Consider the following 20,685-nt stretch of genomic DNA (forward strand, 5'->3'; position numbering starts at 1 on the left):
AAGAGATTCAGATATGCAGTCTATTAAGAGAAATCTTTGGATGAGATTTTGGTATATACAGCAAATGATTAGGTCTACAATTTTGTAGAGTTGGAGGGTGCTGAAATCATGGAAGTAATGTATTTTACAAGTTGAGTGAAGAAAATCATTTCATTATCAGTTATGGTCCTTTAATCAGAAGAGGCTTTAAATAGTTCTAGGGGTAAAATGATTTAACCTGGAGTTTCATTAAACTTGAAATGCTTGATTAAATGAGTTATGGTGGTGAGGTAATATGGGTAATGTGATAATGGGAGCAAAAAATGTCTATTGCTAACAAAACTTGAGGAAATTTTCTCAGGCTATGAAGCTGGGAGAGATAGGCCTACAATATAAAAAAGAATGGGGTTCTTTAACCTCTCTGATAAAAACAGGTATGTATCCAAACAGTCTGTAATTATTGACCACAGCAACCAAGTGAAGGGGCTCTCATCAGAATTTATGTTTTATTTTTAAAAGGCAACAAGGAATTCATAGTAAGATTTAAATTTAATAAATTTAAAATTAATAAATTCCTAATCCAATTCTTCTGTGTCCTGTTCTGCATGATGCCTTGCTAATTAAGCCAGATTTTGTGTTTTGCTTCCTGGCAGCCATTATCTAGCCAAGAGCTAGCAGAATGAGGACCGGACCTTGTTTGGTTCAAACATGAAACTGATGGGGCTGACTTTAAATAATTTGTTTTATACAGTGTAAGCAGAAACCTCTCTAAAGCGTGAGGGCGTATTAGTGAATCTTTTTTGTTTGTTTGCATAACTGATTAAACTTAAAACATTTATAAAATAAAAATTTTTTCCAAATGTTTAAACAATATTTTCACCATTAATAAAATTTATGAATTTAATCAGTTTCCTAGGAATTCCACTAAGTCACAAGCCCTATACATCAAATATTTTAAAGGCTTCCAGCACTTTAAAGGCACCACAGAACATAATAGTAAAAGCAAAATGGATTACTCTTGCACTTCAGCAATATAAAAGTGCAATATGTTTAGCCCTTTTGTTCAGTATTTCTGTCGTTATTTTTTGGAAGTCTTTTAATGATTAATTTCCTTTAATAGTTATGACTGTTCAGATCATCTACTTCATCTTGGGAGAGTAATGTAGCTAGTGGGCTTTGAGGATTTGGTTCATTTCATCTAAACTGTTAAACTTCAGTGCAGAGTTGTTCATAGCATTTCCTTATTATTCTTTAAATGTCTATGAGGTTTGTAGTGATAACTCCTCTTTCATTCTTGACACTGATAACTTGAGTCTTCTCTCCTTTTGCCCTTTGTCAGTCTCGCTAGACACTTTATCAATTTCTTTTTTGATTTTCTAAAAAGAGCTTTTCTTTTAAAATATTTTTAAATAAAGCTTTTAATTTGATTTTCTCTATTATGGCTTTTTTTCTGTTTTCAAATTTCATTTCTTCTCTCTATTGTCTTCCTTATGCCTGCTTATTTCTTGTTATTCTTTTTCTAATTTCTTGAGGTGGGAGCTTAGTTTTTAGATTTGACAACTTTCTCCTTTTTTTTCATTCATTGTTTCGACCTTGATGTGCAGCTTGTGAGATCTTAGTTCCATGACCAGGGATTGAACCTGCTTCCCAGTAGTGGAAGTGCTTAGTCCTAACCACTAGATCTCCAGGGAATCCACTCCCCTTTTCTGATATAAGCATTTATTGCTATAATTTTCCCCTAAACATACGTTGTGTTTACATCTTCATTCAATTTTCCTTGAGATTTCCTCTTTTATCTATGGATTTATTATTCAAAAAGGTGTTCCTTAATTTCCGAGAGGTTGGAGACTTACTTGTTAATTGTTGTTAATTTCCAGTGTGATTCCATTGTGGTTAGATAACATACATTGTATGATCACAGTTCTTTTATAATTAAAGTTTATCTTATGACCCAAGGTATGGTCTATCCTGATGACTGTCCCACTCATACTTGAAAAGAATATGTATTCTGCTATTTTGGGGAGACCATTGGTGGGTGGATAGTCATTCAGCACTCTATACTTTTGCAGAATTTTTGTTTAGTGGTGCTATAAATTACTGAGAGGGGTGCTGAAGATTTCAACTATGGTTATAGATTTGTCAATTTCTCTTTTTCAGTTCTGTTGGACTTTGCTTCTAGTATTTTGAATCTCTGTTGCTTGATGCACATACATTTAAGATTTTTCTGTCTTCTTAGTGAAGAGACACTTTCGAGGCCTGTTGTGGTAGAGAAGGAGCATGATTTTTTTTCAAATGGTCTTCACAAAAATAACTACTAGTACAAATTGGTCAGGAAACACAAGTGTATTTTCCTCCTAGACTTCTTTATGGATTTGCATTCTATAAAATGGTTTAATATTTACAGACAAGAAAAGTCAAGATTTCATTTCTTCAACTTCTTAAAAACCACATAACTGTATTTAAGACAGTGGGTTTCAGCAGTTTTTGACTGTGACTCTATTTTAGGCCAGCAGATCCTGTGATCCATTTGTCCCCAGTTTCTAGTGGGAAATTAATTAGGTTATACTAATAGAATATGACTGTAAAAGTACTGTAGGGTGTGGATAAGTCATAGTTCAGTTCAGTTCAGTCGCTCAGTCATGTCCGACTCTTTGCGACCCCATGAATCGCAGCACGCCAGGCCTCCCTGTCCATCACAAACTCCCGGAGTTCACTCAGACTCACCTCCATCAAGTCAGTGATGCCATCCAGCCATCTCGTCCTCTGTCGTCCCCTTCTCCTCCTGCCCCCAATCCCTCCCAGCATCAGTCTTTTCCAATGAGTCAACTCTTCGCATGAGGTGGCCAAAGTACTGGAGTTTCAGCTTTAGCATCATTCCTTCCAAAGAAATCCCAGGGCTGATCTCCTTCAGAATGGACTGGTTGGATCTCCTTGCAGTCCAAGGGACTCTCAAGAGTCTCCTCCAACACCACAGTTCAAAAGCATCAATTTTTCGACACTTAGCTTTCTTCACAGTCCAACTCTCTCATCCACACATGACCACAGGAAAAACCATAGCCTTGACTAGATGGACCTTTGTTGGCAAAGTAATGTCTCTGCTTTTGAATATGCTATCTAGGTTGGTCATAACTTTCCTTCTAAGGAGTAAGCATCTTTTAATTTCATGGCTGCAGTCACCATCTGCAGTGATTTTGGAGCCCCAAAAAATAAAGTCTGACACTGTTTCCCCATCTATTTCCCATGAAGTGATGTACCATTAAAAAAAATTATGGGTAATATGAATTACAACATGCTAGAAGGTAAAGCCTGGGCTTCCCTGGTGGCTCAGATGAGAAAGAATCCACCTGCACTGCAGGAGACTTGGGTTCGATCCCTGGGTTAGGAAGATCCCCTGGAGAAGGGAATGGCTACCCACTCCAGTATTCTTGCCTGGAGAATTCCATGCACAGAGGAGCCTGGCAGGCTACAGTCTATGGGGTTGCCCATGCAACCCACAACTGAGTGACTAACACACACACAGAAGGTAAAGCAAGCGACCTAAAGCAAACTAAAATCAATAGTCTAACAATAATTTATAATAAAAAGGCAACTGAAAACTATAGGTAACTTAAAATCTGATGAGGTACCAACATAGTATTCCTCCTGAAAGCTGTGGGAACCTGAACCACCTACACTTGGGTTTGTATGAGAAGAGCAAAACTGCATTGTTGGTTGCATGAATATCAGGCTTTTAGGAAAAATAGTGAATTGTAATATTCAGTGAACTCTACTAATGCATCATTTTATGGCTATTCAATGTATAACCTTTTAAAGTCATTTAATAAGTTACTAGGAAGCAATATATAATCACGAGGGAAAATTAAAGTCTCTGAAATTATGTGGTATTTGCCTGTAAGAATCAAAGGAAGGTCTATCATTTCTACATCAAGCCTCAGTTACTAAGAGCCATTTACTAAATTTGAGAATGACTGCTCTAGTGAAGTGTTCCAGTGGGAAACACTTGTCGCAGTCCAGGCTGTTCCCATGTAGGGCTTTGCCAGTGCTACCATGAATTTGGCATTAACACTCTAGAAATAATGAAGTCATCCATGGGAACCAGGAAATACATATGATATGAATAGAATCACATTTAGAATGGATATCTAACACATCTGCACGCACCCTGGTGAGGAGAAGATTCACATCACACTGTACCACGGCTGTCATCTAGGTGAGTAAAGTCAAAGTGTGGAGAAAGTGGTTGTTATAAACTGTTAGCTCAGAGATGGTTATTTAGCCACTGAAAATAACTGCTCTCTTATTTTAATTACATTGATCCTGAAACAATGCAGCTAAGTCAGGCCTATACTAGACAAACCAACCTTTATAATTGCAGGCAAATTATAAATGTTTATAGGCTGACAATACAGCATATTTTTCATCTTTGTGATAATACTAGCTCTGGCTTCTCTAACAGATGGTAAAATCCTTATGAGCAGATATGGCTTTATTCATCTAAAAATGTGAGTTTTGGAGCCAGACTGCTTGTACTTACATTTCAAGTCTGCTACTTTCTGCCCGTATGACCATGGGCAAGGTAAACTCTGTGTTTCTGTTCTTCAAAACTGAAGAATGGAAGAACTTCTGAGTAGCAACCTCAGAAGGTCAATTTGAGGATTCAATGAGATATAAGTTCAATGAGTATATAAGTACTTAGCATAGGAACTTAGTAAGCAATAGGTAAATGTTAGCTATTATTAGTAACAGCAGTGACAGTATTATTATTTATATATATTCCACAATACTTATTGTGCCTTAAAGATAGTTTGGCACACTAGAATTGCTGTTGAGTCTCTGCTAAATTATGTTGTTTTAGAGGGGCAATTTGAAACAGCTGGGACAAGGATAAATACTTCTACATATTTAATTTTCAAATAAACAAATAAAAGCCTTTGAGATTTAAATATTTCAAAGAAAAATATTTTCCCCTTACTTTCTCATTAGTGTGTGTCTGCAGAAAAAAGTCTAAACGTGAGCAAGTGGGGTAAGGTGGTAATGGGAGTAAATATTAAATCAAGAAATCTTCCATTTACATGAAATAACAGCATAGAATTGAACACATTTACTGTTGGTGGTAGTCCTGCCCATTCTACCAATGTTCAAATCCCAGCTCTACCATTTTACTTATTAATCCAATGTGCCCCAGCTTCCTAATCTATAAAATGGGGATAATACTAGCACCTTCCTTCTAAGTTTTTTTATGAGTATTGAGTTAAATATTACAAATTACTTAGAATAGTGTCTGTTTCATAATGTTTATTTAATTGCTAAATTAAAAAAAAAAAAGATGTCTTTTAACAGATTTCCACCACCTTCCCCCAGAAGCTCAACCAAAAATCCTGCCACAGTTTGATGGAAATAGCTAAAAGGACTTATCATAAGTAAAACAGTAACTGAATGTTTGCAGTTATACCCTAAATAGCTAAGACAAGCCACACAAATGTTGGACTGTTAGGAAACGAATCATCCAGACTTTTTAACACCTACTCAAAGTCTGTTTTAAGTCACCTAAAATCACATTATTCAGTTTATGAAAGTACACTTGCAGGTTGTCTAGATCCATTATCAGATTTTACTTTTCTGGCATCTCAGTGTGTAGATTTAAAACAAACTATCACTTTGTTTATGGATTTACTTCATCAGCTTTAATGTGAGAGTTAAGATGTCATATGTATATCATATTAAGGATTTAAAAAAGCTCTGAATCTAATCATTCCTTATCTAAAGCCTTTACCACTACATCTGGATTTCACACACACACACGTACACATACACACACACCAGATACTGCTGTCTGCCCTTCCTTCATGGGCTAGCAGGTCAGAAGAGGGTTTCCACAGCTAACAACTCCCACATTTTCAGGCAGAGGATCAGTGAGTAGGCAAACTAACGTTATACTCTTTTGAAAAATACCATCACATGCTTAGCAGACAGCCATACTGTGACCTCTATAATGAGAGGTCAGGGATAAGAAGAGAGCAAAAACTAGTTGGAGTGGAAGAGGCAAGGCTAGGCTGAGGGGGTTACCCTGGTGGCACCTGTGGAGCAGGGCAGTGCTGTAAATCGGTCCCATAAAAGGTGCAAACTGGGACCTGCTTTGACAGGGAGCCCAATGTGGTGAGTATAAATTTCTAGGTGCTTCCAATACTCTTATAGGTGGATGGATGGTAAGAGTTAGGCTCCACATGGTCTGTTGCCTGTACTGGTAAACCAGCCAAATCCTTCTTGGAGGAGGTGCCAATAAGGGCAGAGTCCCAGTCTTTGGAGTAAAATGGTAATTGATAAAACAAAGTAGAATTTAGTCATGTGGACTAGACAAACATGACAGAAGACATTCAGAGTCCTACATCTCTGCCCAGGCATATGGGACACTGAACCTATGGTAATAAGTTCCTGGTGATTCCCACTATGAATACACCCCAACTGAAGGCCTGCTTGTGCTGGACGGGACTAGCCAAGGACGTGGAGGTGGCTGTATTTGCAGACTGAGGACTGCAGACTGTTTTGCAATTGAGAGATACTGAGAAAGGCATTAAAGTTCCTGTCACATTCACTCACTCGTTCATTCATTTACTCATCACAGTTTTATTGAGCACTTATAAGGTACTAGACCTAGACTAGGTACTAAAATATAGTGCTGAACAAAATGGAGAAACTATCCTTTCCTGCCATGGACTTGGACATGCTCTCCCTACCATGTATAGTGAAGAAAGACACTAAGCTGATAATCATGCAAATGAACCATAAAGTTTTCCAAGAAGTTATATAGGGTACTAAGAGACTATAATAGGAGAAACTGATTTAATTTAGGGAGTAGGGATCAGATAAAAATCTCTCTGCAATCTCAGCTTTAGATAGGAGCCAGCCAGAGGTAAAGACCGAATAGAAGCATTCTCAGTAGAGGGAAAGACAAAGTGTTAGTTGCTTAGTTGTGTCCGACTCTTTGAGACCCCATGGACAAAGAATATGCCAAAAATGAAAGAGGTGGCAAAGACTGGTGGATGATTAGGGTAGTTAAGGCAAAGAGAATGATTTCCTTTCAGATAAGTTTAAGAAAAATACATAAACTAGAATAACAAACATGGAATTAATAAAAATAAAATTATGTATTTTACAATACCATAAACTTCTAAATTGTCTTTACTATTATATAAACATTTCTGCTATAATTGCTAAGAGGAATGAGTCACACTGAAGTCAAACTGTATTTGCCTGGCTTTGTGTATTTTTATTAGGCTAATTTCCAGAATACAGTAATGAGGATTTTAATCTAGGAGCTTAAAAAGAAACACCCTACACCCCGCCCCCCAACACACACAGCTTTAGTAAATTTTTTAAGGGTATTTATTGCTGATATGATCCTGCTACAAAATTCAACTAAATTTTTCTCTAAATTTCAACTCAGACCACATAGAACTAGTATTATAGCAGAGACAGCAGCCTACGAAACTCTGTATTCTATCTTTATAGTCCTCTTCCACTTAAGTTCTATTTCATTAAAAAGAGCTGTATCATCCAAAGGAATAATTGGTAAGAATGAAGATAATGGTTCATTATGAAGGTAAGTGAATTATATATTGATACTGATCTTGTGTTTAAAAAAATTAACATAAGGAAACGTCCTTTTATTTTAAATAAGTACATATATACAGACTAAAAAAAAAACCAAAAAATTCTGTGAAATGTAAAAAGCAATCATTTACGTATATGTTATTTTGCCTCCCAAATCCAGGCAATTTAACTATAATACCCTGTAGTCTTTGTAATAGATAACGCTGAATAACTGCTTGAGTTTTATAACAGCAGCGGCTCTGTATGTTTTTTTGAACTTAATAAAAAATAGTAACAAAGAGCAAAAGAGAAACCTGGGTAGAAATCAATCCAGTTACTAAAAATGCTACTAATATCAGCATATGAGCACACACAGTTCTTTAAGTAAAACCTTTCCAAAACTCACTCATTAGTTATTAAAGCTCAAATTCCTATGTGTATGCAATACCTACGGAGGACCAAGGCAGAGTGTGGAAAGATCCCTAGTGGTTTGGATCCTAGTCCTTACTCTTGCACTTTTTTGCAACATGGCTTTGGGTTAATCAATTAACCATTTCGAGCTGTCATTTGCAAATACAGTTGTCAGATCAGATCAGATCAGTCGCTCAGTCGTGTCCGACTCTTTGAGACCCCATGAATCGCAGCACGCCAGGCCTCCCTGTCCATCACTAACTCCCGGAGTTCACTCAGACTCACGTCCATCGAGTCAGTGATGCCATCCAGCCATCTTATCCTCTGTCGTCCCCTTCTCCTCCTGCCCCCAATCCCTCCCAGCATCAGAGTCTTTTCCAATGAGTCAACTCTTCGCATGAGGTGGCCAAAGTACTGGAGTTTCAGCTTTAGCATCATTCCTTCCAAAGAAATCCCAGGGCTGATCTCCTTCAGAATGGACTGGTTGGATCTCCTTGCAGTCCAAGGGACTCTCAAGAGTCTTCTCCAACACCAGTGAGGTTTAAAAATACGTAAATGTGGAAACTCCCTTGATAACTGCAAAAGTCCTAAATTAATCAACTAAGGTCCTCAAAGGAACTTAAGTCTAATAAACAACTCATCAATAAATGTTCTTTCTTTCTGAACACCGGTCATAGGCATTTAACATACTCTTTGGGATTAACAATTATTTAGCTTTTTTAAAAACAAGAGACCAGAGTTAGAAACTGTTCAGCCTTTCACTCTGAAATTAGTGGGTCAGTGTTACATGGGAGGATTTCCTCCATGATTAACAATATTCTTTACCCTGTACTGTCTCTCTGTCAAAAATTAGCTGGGATAAATATCTATCTGGGAAATATCATGTTACAAACTCAGGATATAGAATAAAAATAGGAGGCAAAAGTAGGCTCTTCCCTTTTTCTTGGAATAAATTCTAGAAATGAAGTTACTAGACCAGGTTCTTCATGTGCTCATGCTCAATCGCTCAGTCGTGTCCAACTCTTTGCGACCCTATGGACTGTAGCCTACCAGGCTCCTCTGTCCATGGGATTCCCCAGGCAAGAAGACTGGAGTGGGTTGCCATTTCCTCCTCCACGGGATCTTCCTGACCCAGGGATCGAATCTGCATCTCTTGTATCTCTTGCATTGACAGGTAGATTCTTTACCACTGTGCCACCTAAACAATGCCTTTCAGAAAGGTGCTAACAATATACCAGTTTTACCTTTTGCTATCTTCCATAATTTATTTAGTCAAAATCCATAAGACTCACAGCTATTTTTCCTTCCTCACACAGTATATTCCTGTCCCAGTGTGCACGACAGGATGGCACAGGCTGAGTGTTTGAATGAACCTTCAATTGCTTACCATTCCTCTTAGGATAAATCCAAACCCTTTAATAGTTTACAAGCTCTGGGTGAAGTGGCCTCTTCTTCCCTCTCTAGCCTCATCTCTCACTACCAACTCCCCTCTTGAATAGGCCAGCTGTCTCTTATGTTTCGATCTTTGTTCAGGCTATTACTTCTGACTGGAATGCCAGATTCTAGAAGGAGCTGAGTGTTAAGAGAGCATTTCTGACAAGTAAGAACAAAAGTGTCTCCTGTCACACAGTTCTGAGTATTGATTTCAGAACAACTTCAAATGTTTGTGGAAAAAATAATAACCTGATTACTCAGTTATTCAGAGTAGCAGGTTTTGATAAGGGCACTATTCTTGTGGAGGAAGATGCCGGGGGTATATAACTGGGGACAAGAGACAATAGAGAACAATTGCCATAGAGAACTGCACTCCTACATCAACCCAAATAAATGAAAATATTTTCCTACACTTCAGTTTTAGGAGAGAATAACAAGTAATAAGATATTTAAAAGATATACTCAGGAAAGCAACTCAAATTTAAGTTGTTAAATCTTTCACATCTTGTACATCTAGATGGTCTATCTTCCACAACAGTAACATCAATTTTTTTTGATGCTGTGAACATGAAGCACTGTTGCTCAAATTGCTTAAAAACCTGTAGCCATGTTTTTCATGGTCTTCTAACAAGAAGCACAATAAACTTCCTTCTAACCAAAATGTCATAAAATGGGTCGATTTTGTGAACTGAATGTTTGGGTCAGTAAGATTATCAGCCTCCACGCTACCATTGTCCTAATCTCTCATCATCCATCTGGTCTGAGCTTAATGGCCCTGCCTTTGGCCTCACATCTCTTGATGGATGCTCTCAGCACTAGAGAGATCCTATAGGCCAATCTCATCATGCAAGTCCCCAGGACGAAATTCTTCACTAGCTCTTCATTACTGCAGCAAAAAGCCTAAGTATTTTATCATACAATTCCCCACTTAGCTCTCTAGGGGCCCATCTACTGCCCTTTCTCACATGCTTTCCCTCAATTTTTAGTGAACCGGTAACTCCGAGCCACATAAAATTGCTGGAACATACCGTTCACACACATTGGTAGCACACCTTCATATGTCTCACCACAAAAATACTGCTGCTCATCTTTCACTCTTTACCCATATGCTCCTCATTCTGAAGCCTCTTCTCACTCCCCAGGTAAAGGCCCTTCTCCTACACTCTTACACTGCCTTACTACAAATTGTATTAGAACTCTTGGTGTGTCTTTCTTTCCATATAATGGGGTGCTATCTATGTCTTTTCACATCTTTACTTCAAGAATCATGGTCCAAGTCTACTGTACAACAGATGTTCATTTTTAAATGAAATCATAAATATATTAAAAATCCTATTTTTAATGTTGAACTTTACAGCTATTCATTTACTGTATATTATCACAATAATAACTGATCAGCTAATTAATTATTATTCTCCATCAGTTCTGTGCATAGGAAGTTATGAAGTTATATCCTTAAAAATATAAGCTGCTACAACATATGCACTCACTGAATATATGAATTGAGGGACAAATCAATAAGTCATCAATTTTTTAAAAATGTTTTTTCAGGGTATAAAATCTAAATTTAGGATTTTTTGTGAAAATCTGACAAGAGGATAAAAATAAATAATCTGGAATTTACCAAAAAGAGTCAATTGCCAGTCTGCCAATAAAACTGTCATCACAGAGTCTTTACAAGTGTACTTACATGGTACAGTGTGGCTTCTGGCACAGGTGTGCCCATGATGTCTTGTCTCAGTGCATCCATTTGCAAACTAGGTAGCAACGAATAGTGAGTCGGGCTACTACTCTTATCACCCTTCTTTTTAGACTTCTTCCCTGTGTCTTTTTTGCTGTTTCTCTGAAACATGTATTCTTCTTGAGCAATTTTTTCATTGCTCATATATCGGAGTAGAGAGTTTTCTAAATAAAAAAAGATAAATACACCAATGTAGATATGCAAATATTCCAAACTTACCATCCTTAAAGTGTACTATTAGATTTCATTTCAGAAATGTAACTTGATTTCCTTTATGAAACACCTTTGTAGTAAAAATATGGAGAATCTTAATTATTTGGGATCACAGGACAACAGGAAGTTGATACCCTATAGAGTATTTCTCCAAGTTTAGCTCTGAACCAACCATATCAGAATTACCTGCAGAACCTGAATCATAAGTTTCAGATGTGTGGCTCATAAAATTTTTAACAAGTTCTCGCAAGGAGATTCTGCTAAAATCTGACAACAAACATCCTAGGGAGCATCCTTGGAGAAGTTAAAAGCCCACATTATGGACCAATAGTGAGGAAACTTAGTCCAAAAAATTTATGCTTAAATCGATAGCCAGAACTCTACTTCATAAAGACTTTATTCCCCAAGATGTTACTATCATATCAAGTCCCAAAAGGGTGACTCAGAAAAGGCATACAAGTGTTTCTTTCCTAAAATATTTTTCTTGATTAACTCTATAAAACAGAAGAGGTTAGAAACTGAAGTTTGGAAAATGGAGTGAATACATAGATGTAAAGTAATCTCAATGCTCCTATATTTACCAACATTTTCAGAAATGCTCGCTCCATAAAACAAGTGTTAAGACTAATGAAGCAGATATTCATGCTTGCTTATTTCTGTGTGGTCTGTGGATCTGTGCATTAATGAAATAAATTTTGCACACAGGCTAGAAATAACAGGCAAATGGGTTAAACATGTTTTAAAGGAAGCTTTGTGAAGTCATGTTCTATGAAGAGTTTTTTTTTTTTTTGCTTTGTTTCTTTTTGTTTTTCATCTATAACTTCACGGATCTTATTTCAGAAAATGGAAGTAGCAGCATGACCCACTGGGCCCACCATATCCATCCACACTTGGTTCAATCCCATTTAGTAGTGAAATTTCCCGTTGCCTTCTTTACTGCTCACCTCAATAGCAGGAATAAGTGAACATAAAAACTTACTTTTAGTAGATACTTCAAGTGTAGCCCACCCCCAAGTAAGAAGATAACCCTGAACAGCAAACAGGAGAGAAAAAAGCAAAGCAGGTTTTTTTTTCTTCCATTTTTATATGGTTTTCTTTTAGAGACACTGGCCCAGTTTCTACTAGCTTTTACCCATGTACTTCAAAACTCATTTTAAGGTTATATTAATACAAAAATAGTGAGGGTGGCATTGCGGACCAATGGGGACTGATCACAAGCACTTCCTATTCATTGAATTTAATTATTTTATGCAGTTTCACACTTCTGACCTTGTTTTCCAAGTATTAAATTTCAAATAACAGATATTAATTTTTTACACTGTACTTATCTACCCTAAATCCCTTAGGAGGCATTCGGAGAAGATATTTATTTAATAATCGATCAAGACAGTTAAAGGTTGGTCTGAGTCGGTTTGGATATATCATAAAAATCAATAAGAGAATGAATAGTTTTTCACTGAAGCCATAACATCCTATGTAAAAAAACATTTAAATCTGCTTTTTGTTTCAACAACCCAGCCTACACTGAAATTCTAGAACACTTACCTCTTCTACTATCTCTCTTCATCTTATTTGGATCTTCATAGTCCCCCACCCAATTATATTCCACTGGCATAGATATAGGTCGTAGCTTGCCTAAACACAGAGAACAAAATTCACATCACATTGTTTTTCTTCCCCATGAATGCTCAAACTTAAACTGACTTTTAGCTACAGTCTGCAAAACACACTCACTCATATGCAACATTATGGTTGGCATTTGTGAAGATGAAAAATATGTGTGTTTTGAGCCAGAAGGTGAAACTGCCTGTGGCAATTGGCCAGGTGATAATGCAAACTTAAGGCACTTTTTATAAGTAATACAGAACAGCCTAGGTTTGCTCTCTTAGGAGCCCTAGACTTTAAGAATGTGGTCCTTTACAAAGAGGACCATTATTTTAGTGACTTCATTTTCTATAACTGGATCTGTCTTATTCCTCAATGTCCAAGTATCTTTATCTTGATAGGCAATCTTCAAGACAGTAGCCCCTTGTATTTAATGTTGGAACACAGTATTAACTTCCCATCTTCACTGCTTCCTAATTCCTATCTGCTTTTTAGATACTACCATGCTTCATCAATGCGGCTAGATTCTTTTCTACGGCCTAAAGCTGGGTCTGCCCTTGAGCATCTCTTTTGCTATTATGAACTCTAGTTTCCAGATTCAAGTAATCACTGCTTTGGTCTGTCCCATTTTCCTCTGGGTCTGTGTTCTTACTAAACAGCATTTTATTTTAGCAAGCAGAACTCATGACATAGACTTTAAGGATAGCTTTTTGGTGAGGATGATCAATTGATTTCTGATCAATTCAGAATTTATGAAGCACAAAATAGCCAAAAGAAAAATCACTCACAAGTTTAAAAAGGACACCTAGCACAACACCTAATTCTCAAAATTATAAGAAATAAACCATTACCCTCATTTTGCCAGATGAAGGGTCTGGGACAGCATATGCAATTTACCCAAGAACACACAGTAAGTGTGTAGTACCAGGGCTCAAATCTAGGCATTCAAATCGTACTTCTGCAATAACTTTTGGTAACTTCAATATTCACCCACTCATATTCTGGGCTCTCAGTTTTTTGAGATTCTCTCCTCCACCCATTCTAGTGGTCATATGCTTAATCTTGTCACCTGAAAAGGCAGTAATTCTTCCCAGTATCCCACTTGTCAACTAAAACCTGTATTTTTAGCATATCGTCCACAGCACTCTAACAATTCCTCCTTTAATCTACCAATCTTCCCACCTTTCAACACCTCTTGGTCACAATATGTTCTCATCACTCTCCCCCTTGGCTAGATAAATTTCACAATCAAATTGTTACAGACATTCCACATATTTCGTTAAAAAATCCATTAAGATACTTCTTCCTCATTATGTTGTTAAGGGAAAATGTGACAACTTAATGGCATTTTGCCAATACAGTTTATTCAGTATATTTTACTAAGCTCTTTGAAATTTGAGATGAACTAGACATGATAAAATTATTAATGACCCACAAATGAAGTATTTACTTAATGACTTCCTTACAAGGTGTGCAAATGACTTCATAAATGATCACTTCAGTTTCCAAATTTTCATGGGGTAGATCTCTGTAATTTTACAGAGAGAATCTGGGTGAGCTGATGTAGGTGACACACGATCATAAGCCTTGCAATATCTCTCTGCTACTGTCTCATAGTTAAATTATTCTGTTACTTGGCTTTTCATATCTGTTGCACATCTGGAGTATTTTAACCAGGATCTCTATAGAGGTGCCAATTGTGCACTGTATTTCTTACTGTAGAATACTAAATGTAGAAGAGGTCAAAGATAGATACTTTTGGATTTTGTTTGAATTTTATTCTGAAATTAATGGCAAGTAGCTTTTTAAAAAATATGAACTATATTTAGCTGCAACTAAACACAAACAGAACACAAAATACAATTTAAAGAATATTTAGCACTGGGAACTATAATTCAATATCTTGTAATAATCTATAATATATATAGATGAATCACTTTGATGTACACCTAAACCTAACAAAACATTGTAAATTACACTTCGATTTTAAAAATGATTAAAAAATAAAATAAAGATATACTAAATTAAATTAAAAACACTGAGTGTCAGCAGATAGAAGTTTTAGAAAGTCCAAGAACAAGCCAAACTGAACAGCATATTGTAAGGGACATGTATAAATTGATAAGAAATATTCTAAAAAAGCAAAGAAACAATAAATAGACAATTCAGGAGAAGAGTAGCACCAGCGAGATACAGTAGGACAGGGATCTACTGTTGGAAGCAAAGACATGGGGTAATATTCCAATTACTGGCAGGTTACCCGAAGAATCAACCATGTGATTAGAGGCTTGGAAATTCCAGTCCTAGTCCCAGCCTCTAGAGACTGGAGCGGGCTGGGGAGTGAGTTTAATTACCAAGGATCAATTATTTAGTCAACTGTGTCTACACGATGAAACCTCCATACAAATCAAAAGGACAGGGTTTGAAGAGTTCCCAGGCAATGAACAGAAGGAGAGTTCAGGAGAGTGGCACCCTAGGGAGGGCACAGAAGCTCCAAGCTCTTGCCCCATGTATTTCACTATGCATCTATCCCATCCAGCTATTCCCATGTTATATGCTTTATAATAAACTGGTGATCTATTAAAAAAAAAAAAGAATATTGACAACGATGGAATGCCTTACAATGATCAAATACTATTTCAATATGAAACTATGCTTTAATAGCAGTGTACAGAACTGTCTGAAAATAAACTGACTTTTTCCTTAGCCAAAAAAGTATTTTCAATGCAATTACACATGCTATGGTGCTCTGTGGCAGAGTTAACTGCTTGCTCTACTGGGCTCCCTTAGCTCCTTGGTATACACGATCCTTAATTATACTGTATTCTATCTTTCTGTTTATAGGTTTTTCCTACTTTTTGGCAGGAACTGGGTCTTATATATCTTTGTTATGAAAGTTCCTGGCAAGGATTCTGACCCAGTGTGGGTATTCACTAAATTTCTTTTGAACGCTTGAATGAAAGGATGCTAGACATTAGGGAGATTACTGGGCTGTTCACTGGATCCTACTCCTTTTTTTCTCACTCAAGGGCATCTCTTGAACAATTCTACCTTACTTTCTCTTGTAGCATCAATTTCCCTTTTCTACCCGTGATTCCCATTAGCATACAAACATGCTGTAATGTCTACAGTCTTAAAAAATAAACAAACCTCTCTTCGCTAACAGCCACTCCATTACCCCTTTCTCTGGCCCCCTTTACAGAAAAACTCCTAGAAGTCTCATTTTGATTTTCAGTCTCCAATTTCTCTCCTCTTTTTTCCCCTAGCTTTATTGAAGTATTATTGACAAATTAAAATGTTACACATTAAGGCTGTACAGAATGACTTTTTGAGGTGTGAAATGTGATTGTATGTATACACACGAACACATTGTGAAATGATTACAGCAAGCAGGTTATGATATCCTTCACCTCATACAGTTACCATCTGTGTGTGCATGTATGACTGTGTCGACTGTGTGGTAAGAACACTTAAGATCTAATCTACTCTCTTAGCAAAATTCAAGTGTATATAATGGAAAACATCACAGCGGTTCTTCAAATAATTACAAATAGAACTTCTGTAGGATCCAGCAACCCTACTTCTGGGCATATTTTGAAAGGAAATGAAATCAGTATCTCTAAGAGTTCACATTCATTGTAACATTGATCACAATAGCTAAGATATGTAAACAATCCAAGTGTTCATCAATAGATGAATGAATACAGAAAACGTGGTGCATGAGCACACACACACACACACAGGAATATTACTCTGCCATAAAAAGGAAATCTTGCCATCTATGATGGCATGGATGAAGCTGAAGGACATATGCTACATGAAATTAGCCAGGCACAAAACACAAATGCTGTATGATCTCACTTACATGTAGAATTTCCTCTTTTCTTTGAATCTTCTCCAATTAAGATCTTGCCCCTCAACTCCCCTAAAACTACTATTGTCAAGGTTACTAGTGCTTCCATGTTGCTAAATCCAAAAGACAATTCTCAGAACCCTTGACTTTTCTTATCTGCAACATTTGACACAGAGGATTATTCTTTTCTTGAAATACATTCTTCACTTGGCACCCAGGATACTATCTTTCTCTGGTTTTTGTCCCCTCTTCTCTTACTAAACTCAAATGCATACTTTAGAGCTCAGCAAAAATGTCATTTCCTCAGGGATATTCTTGTTGAACTTGTTCTAGGTTGGGTATCTCTGTATTTGTTTTTCTTTCATAATTTTTTTCATAGTGTGTCACTTATAGTCAAGTAAGTATTTATTAAATTAGTTGCTTGAATTCTGTCACCATTCTATAATGTAAATTTCACAAGGGAACAGAAATTTCTCTGTTGTTCACCATGGTATCTCTATCATTTACCACAGTGACTTAAACATAGTTAACAGCTCAATATTTGTTAACTGATGACCTGTTAAGAAAGTAAATAGGGGACCTTCCTCATACGTTGGAGTTAAAAATGGTCCAAGCTATACAGTTAGTTTCTATTTTCAAAGTTTCCTTTCCCTTTCTTCCTGTCAGCTTTCCATTCCCCCTCCCCCTCACTTTCCCTCCCTTTCTGACCAACCACTTTCATTATTCTAACAAACTGAGCCTGACAAAGCTGTGTGCTAATCAAGCAGAACTAGAAATCCTGCCTCCTGATTTCTTATCTAGAAACATCTCCATATTAAACTACCCATGGTGCATGTTGAAATACTACTGAATTGCTGCCTTTTTCAGTCGTATCCTTCCCCTACATTTTTAAAACTCTGGCCCCAACATGCTAAAATCATTACGTTTCAGGATGATATACAGCATCTGAGAAGTAATCTTCTCTATTACAGTTGCCAAAGAACTGGGGGAAAAAAGGCTGCAGAGAAATTTCTCTTTATGTCTGATGTACCTTTTAATTGCTCACAAAAGAAGCTTTCTCTAGAAAAATACACGCACACACAAATACACATCTGTTCTGAATATTTTAGCCAATATTTTGATGAAAATGAGTATAGTAAGGAATGTTAAGTTATAAGCATGTCACATACACCCATCAAACTCCCCACATACCAGACAGAAAAATTACTTTCAGATGGTTGACTGCATTTCTAGGAAAACATCCCGAGGTTATTTAAGGTAGAGAATCACACATTTAAAGAGGAGTAAAACTGAATTAAATGGAAAGTCAGTGCTTTTTAAAGGATAAAGGCAACATATCTGGATCTAATAAAATAAGTAAGAATGGGCACTTTGATCTCTAGGGCCATATTTTAAAATGTTCACTTCTAGATAAAAGAGTTTGGGAGAAAAACTGGCTTGTAAACATCACAATGTGATGATTATTTAAGTACTGGATTTAACACCTTATAACAATATAAATCAAATACAAACCTGATGATTATTAACTTGAAATCTTTTTGGTTGCATAATAGAGAAGCAAAACAAAATATAATTTCAAAGAATAAGCTATATCTTGTTTGTGAATTTTCTTACTGCTCCCTAAAAGTGATCTAGACTTTAAATGGGGAGTCACATAAAAATTGTTGAAGGAGAAAATTTTGAACCGCATCAAAAATTATAGGGAATTTTGAACACTTGATTCCGAGGCGAATTACATTTTGAACCAAATTACATTCTGCCAAGAAAGCAAATGTGCTGTACACACTGGAGTACAGAAAGGCAGGCTATTTCAGCTGAAATGTTGCCACTGTGCATAGAGACTATTTCTCTACATTAGAGGCATGTGGGAGGTCTGGGAAGAACTCAGTGGTTTAAATACTAAGTGGCAAAACAGTTCTGGGTTCTCTTCTGAAGGCTCTGGTGGGTAAAAAAGCAATGAGCTATGCTAAATACTTTTGCCTCCTGCTGTGCTCAGTAATACAGCTGTGGGAAAGAAGGATGATGTAGGGTAAATATTATTTGGTTAAAAACATCCCATTTTCCAGTTAAATATGACAATAGAGCAAAATATTTTTTAAAACAGTAGAGATGAAAAACTTGACACACACCCCAGTTAATTTCTTAGGATTTCATTGATAATCAATGTTGGAGTCAGCCTGTGAACGTAGACTTTGTAACTTCATTATATTAAAACTTGACACACACCCCAGTTAATTTCTTAGGATTTCATTGATAATCAATGTTGGAGTCAGCCTGTGAACGTAGACTTTGTAACTTCATTATATTAAATTGCCTCAGTGATGAGTTGAAGACCATTGCATTATACAAAGATTCAATTCATTTTTCTTCAAAAATAATTCACTGACATGTATGATTACTGCTTTTTAAACAACTATACTCCCAGCCAGTTTGCAACTCTTGCAAAAAGTTCTTAAAGGCTAGGTAAAGAACTTGTAGAGGATTGGAACATAAACTGTAGCTGTAACTGTGTTTATTATCCATCCCTGAACAAAGATGGAAAATAAACTGGCTTGACATGATGTGTCATTTATAAAGTAATGTTAGGTTGTCATATGTATACTTTTAAATGGCTGTCTATTGTTTTAATTATTTGCTTTAATGTTTCCAGTCATTAAGATATTCAGTGTATAATTTTTAGTCTTTGCTTTTAACAAGATTGGATCTCACACTTGACATTTTCTATCCCCAGGGATCTATTTCTTCCAAGATTCCAGCAAATTGTCTTGCTGTGATAAAAGTAATTCTATGAGGAGCCATGCACTGATCGTTCCAGTTAGTATTTATTACTTTAGTTTGGACTTTCATCACAAATAAGATTTACTCTAGAGAATGGCTTTTCTGCATGATAAGAATGAAGACGACATTCAACAAGCTGTCTGCTGGGGCAGACTTCAAGTTAAGGATAGAGGATTTCTGTTAAGTTAGCAGTTTGCAACTTAAATTTTATCATTAGTATATGGGTCTTTAAGAGGAGCTGCAAGTCTGTATCAGTTTTTGTCAAAATATATGCCATCAAACATCAGTTACATTGGGAGGTATTTTGTGACCAAAACCAAAGAAGATGCAATGTACAAATACATTTGGGAAACCAAGATTTTCAAAGCCTTTAGTATGCTAATGTACACGTAATAATCTCCAAGACGGGGATAAAATATGCAGAGCTTCCCAATCTTAATTAACCACATAATCTCTTTCTTTTACAAAGAATCTCTTTCAGAAGTAGTGATCTGAAGAACACACATAAGAAAATGCTGGATTATTTAAGCCACATTGTGATTTGAAAGCAGACATCAACCACTCTATTTAAATTTCACCTGGCTGCTATTTAGTACATCATTTTCCCATGGAGGGAAAATGCATTCTGATTTCAATTAGGGACAGTGAGTTCCCTCCTGCTCCAAGGGATGCCATGATTAGGTTTTCTACTGTAGAGCTGGGTAAGTCATCTCAGACACTCACAAGCTTGTATTATTTCTTCCCAGAGAATATGCTGCTGCTGCTGCTGCTGCTGCTGCTAAGTTGCTTCAGTCGTGTCTGACTCTGTGCGATCCCACAGACGGTAGCCCACCAGGCTCCCCCGTCCCTGGGATTCTCCAAGCAAGAATACTAGAGCGGGTTGCCATTTCCTTCTCCAATGCATGAAAGTGAAAAGTGAAAGTGAAGTTGCTCAGTCATGTCTGACTCTTAGCCCACCAAGCTCCTCCGTCCATGGGATTTTCCAGGCAAGAATACTGGAGTGGGGTGCCATTGCCTTCTCCCGAGAATATGCTAAGTGCGAGTAAATGTAGGTTTATCATTTCAGAGCAGTAAGTTCCCA

The 20,685-nt window shown here is 36.8% G+C and overlaps 1 protein-coding gene across 6 annotated transcripts in view; it reads right to left on the minus strand.

The window, feature by feature from the left end:
- The window catches only part of CNKSR2 (connector enhancer of kinase suppressor of Ras 2), a 286,598-nt gene that overhangs the window by 80,395 nt on the left and 185,518 nt on the right, over positions 1-20,685 (minus strand). For 3 of the 6 annotated variants that reach the window (XM_061407935.1, XM_061407937.1, XM_061407939.1), the window contains 2 exons: positions 12,914-13,003; positions 11,105-11,319 (listed from right to left, as the gene is read on the minus strand). In XM_061407935.1, coding sequence (XP_061263919.1) covers positions 11,105-11,319; positions 12,914-13,003 — 305 coding nt within the window. The remainder of the gene's footprint in view (positions 1-11,104; positions 11,320-12,913; positions 13,004-20,685) is intronic. The other 3 variants (XM_061407936.1, XM_061407938.1, XM_061407940.1) reach the window with 1 other exon arrangement.

The sequence above is a fragment of the Bos javanicus genome, chromosome X, assembly GCF_032452875.1.
Source record: "Bos javanicus breed banteng chromosome X, ARS-OSU_banteng_1.0, whole genome shotgun sequence".
Classification (NCBI taxonomy): Eukaryota; Metazoa; Chordata; class Mammalia; order Artiodactyla; family Bovidae; genus Bos; species Bos javanicus.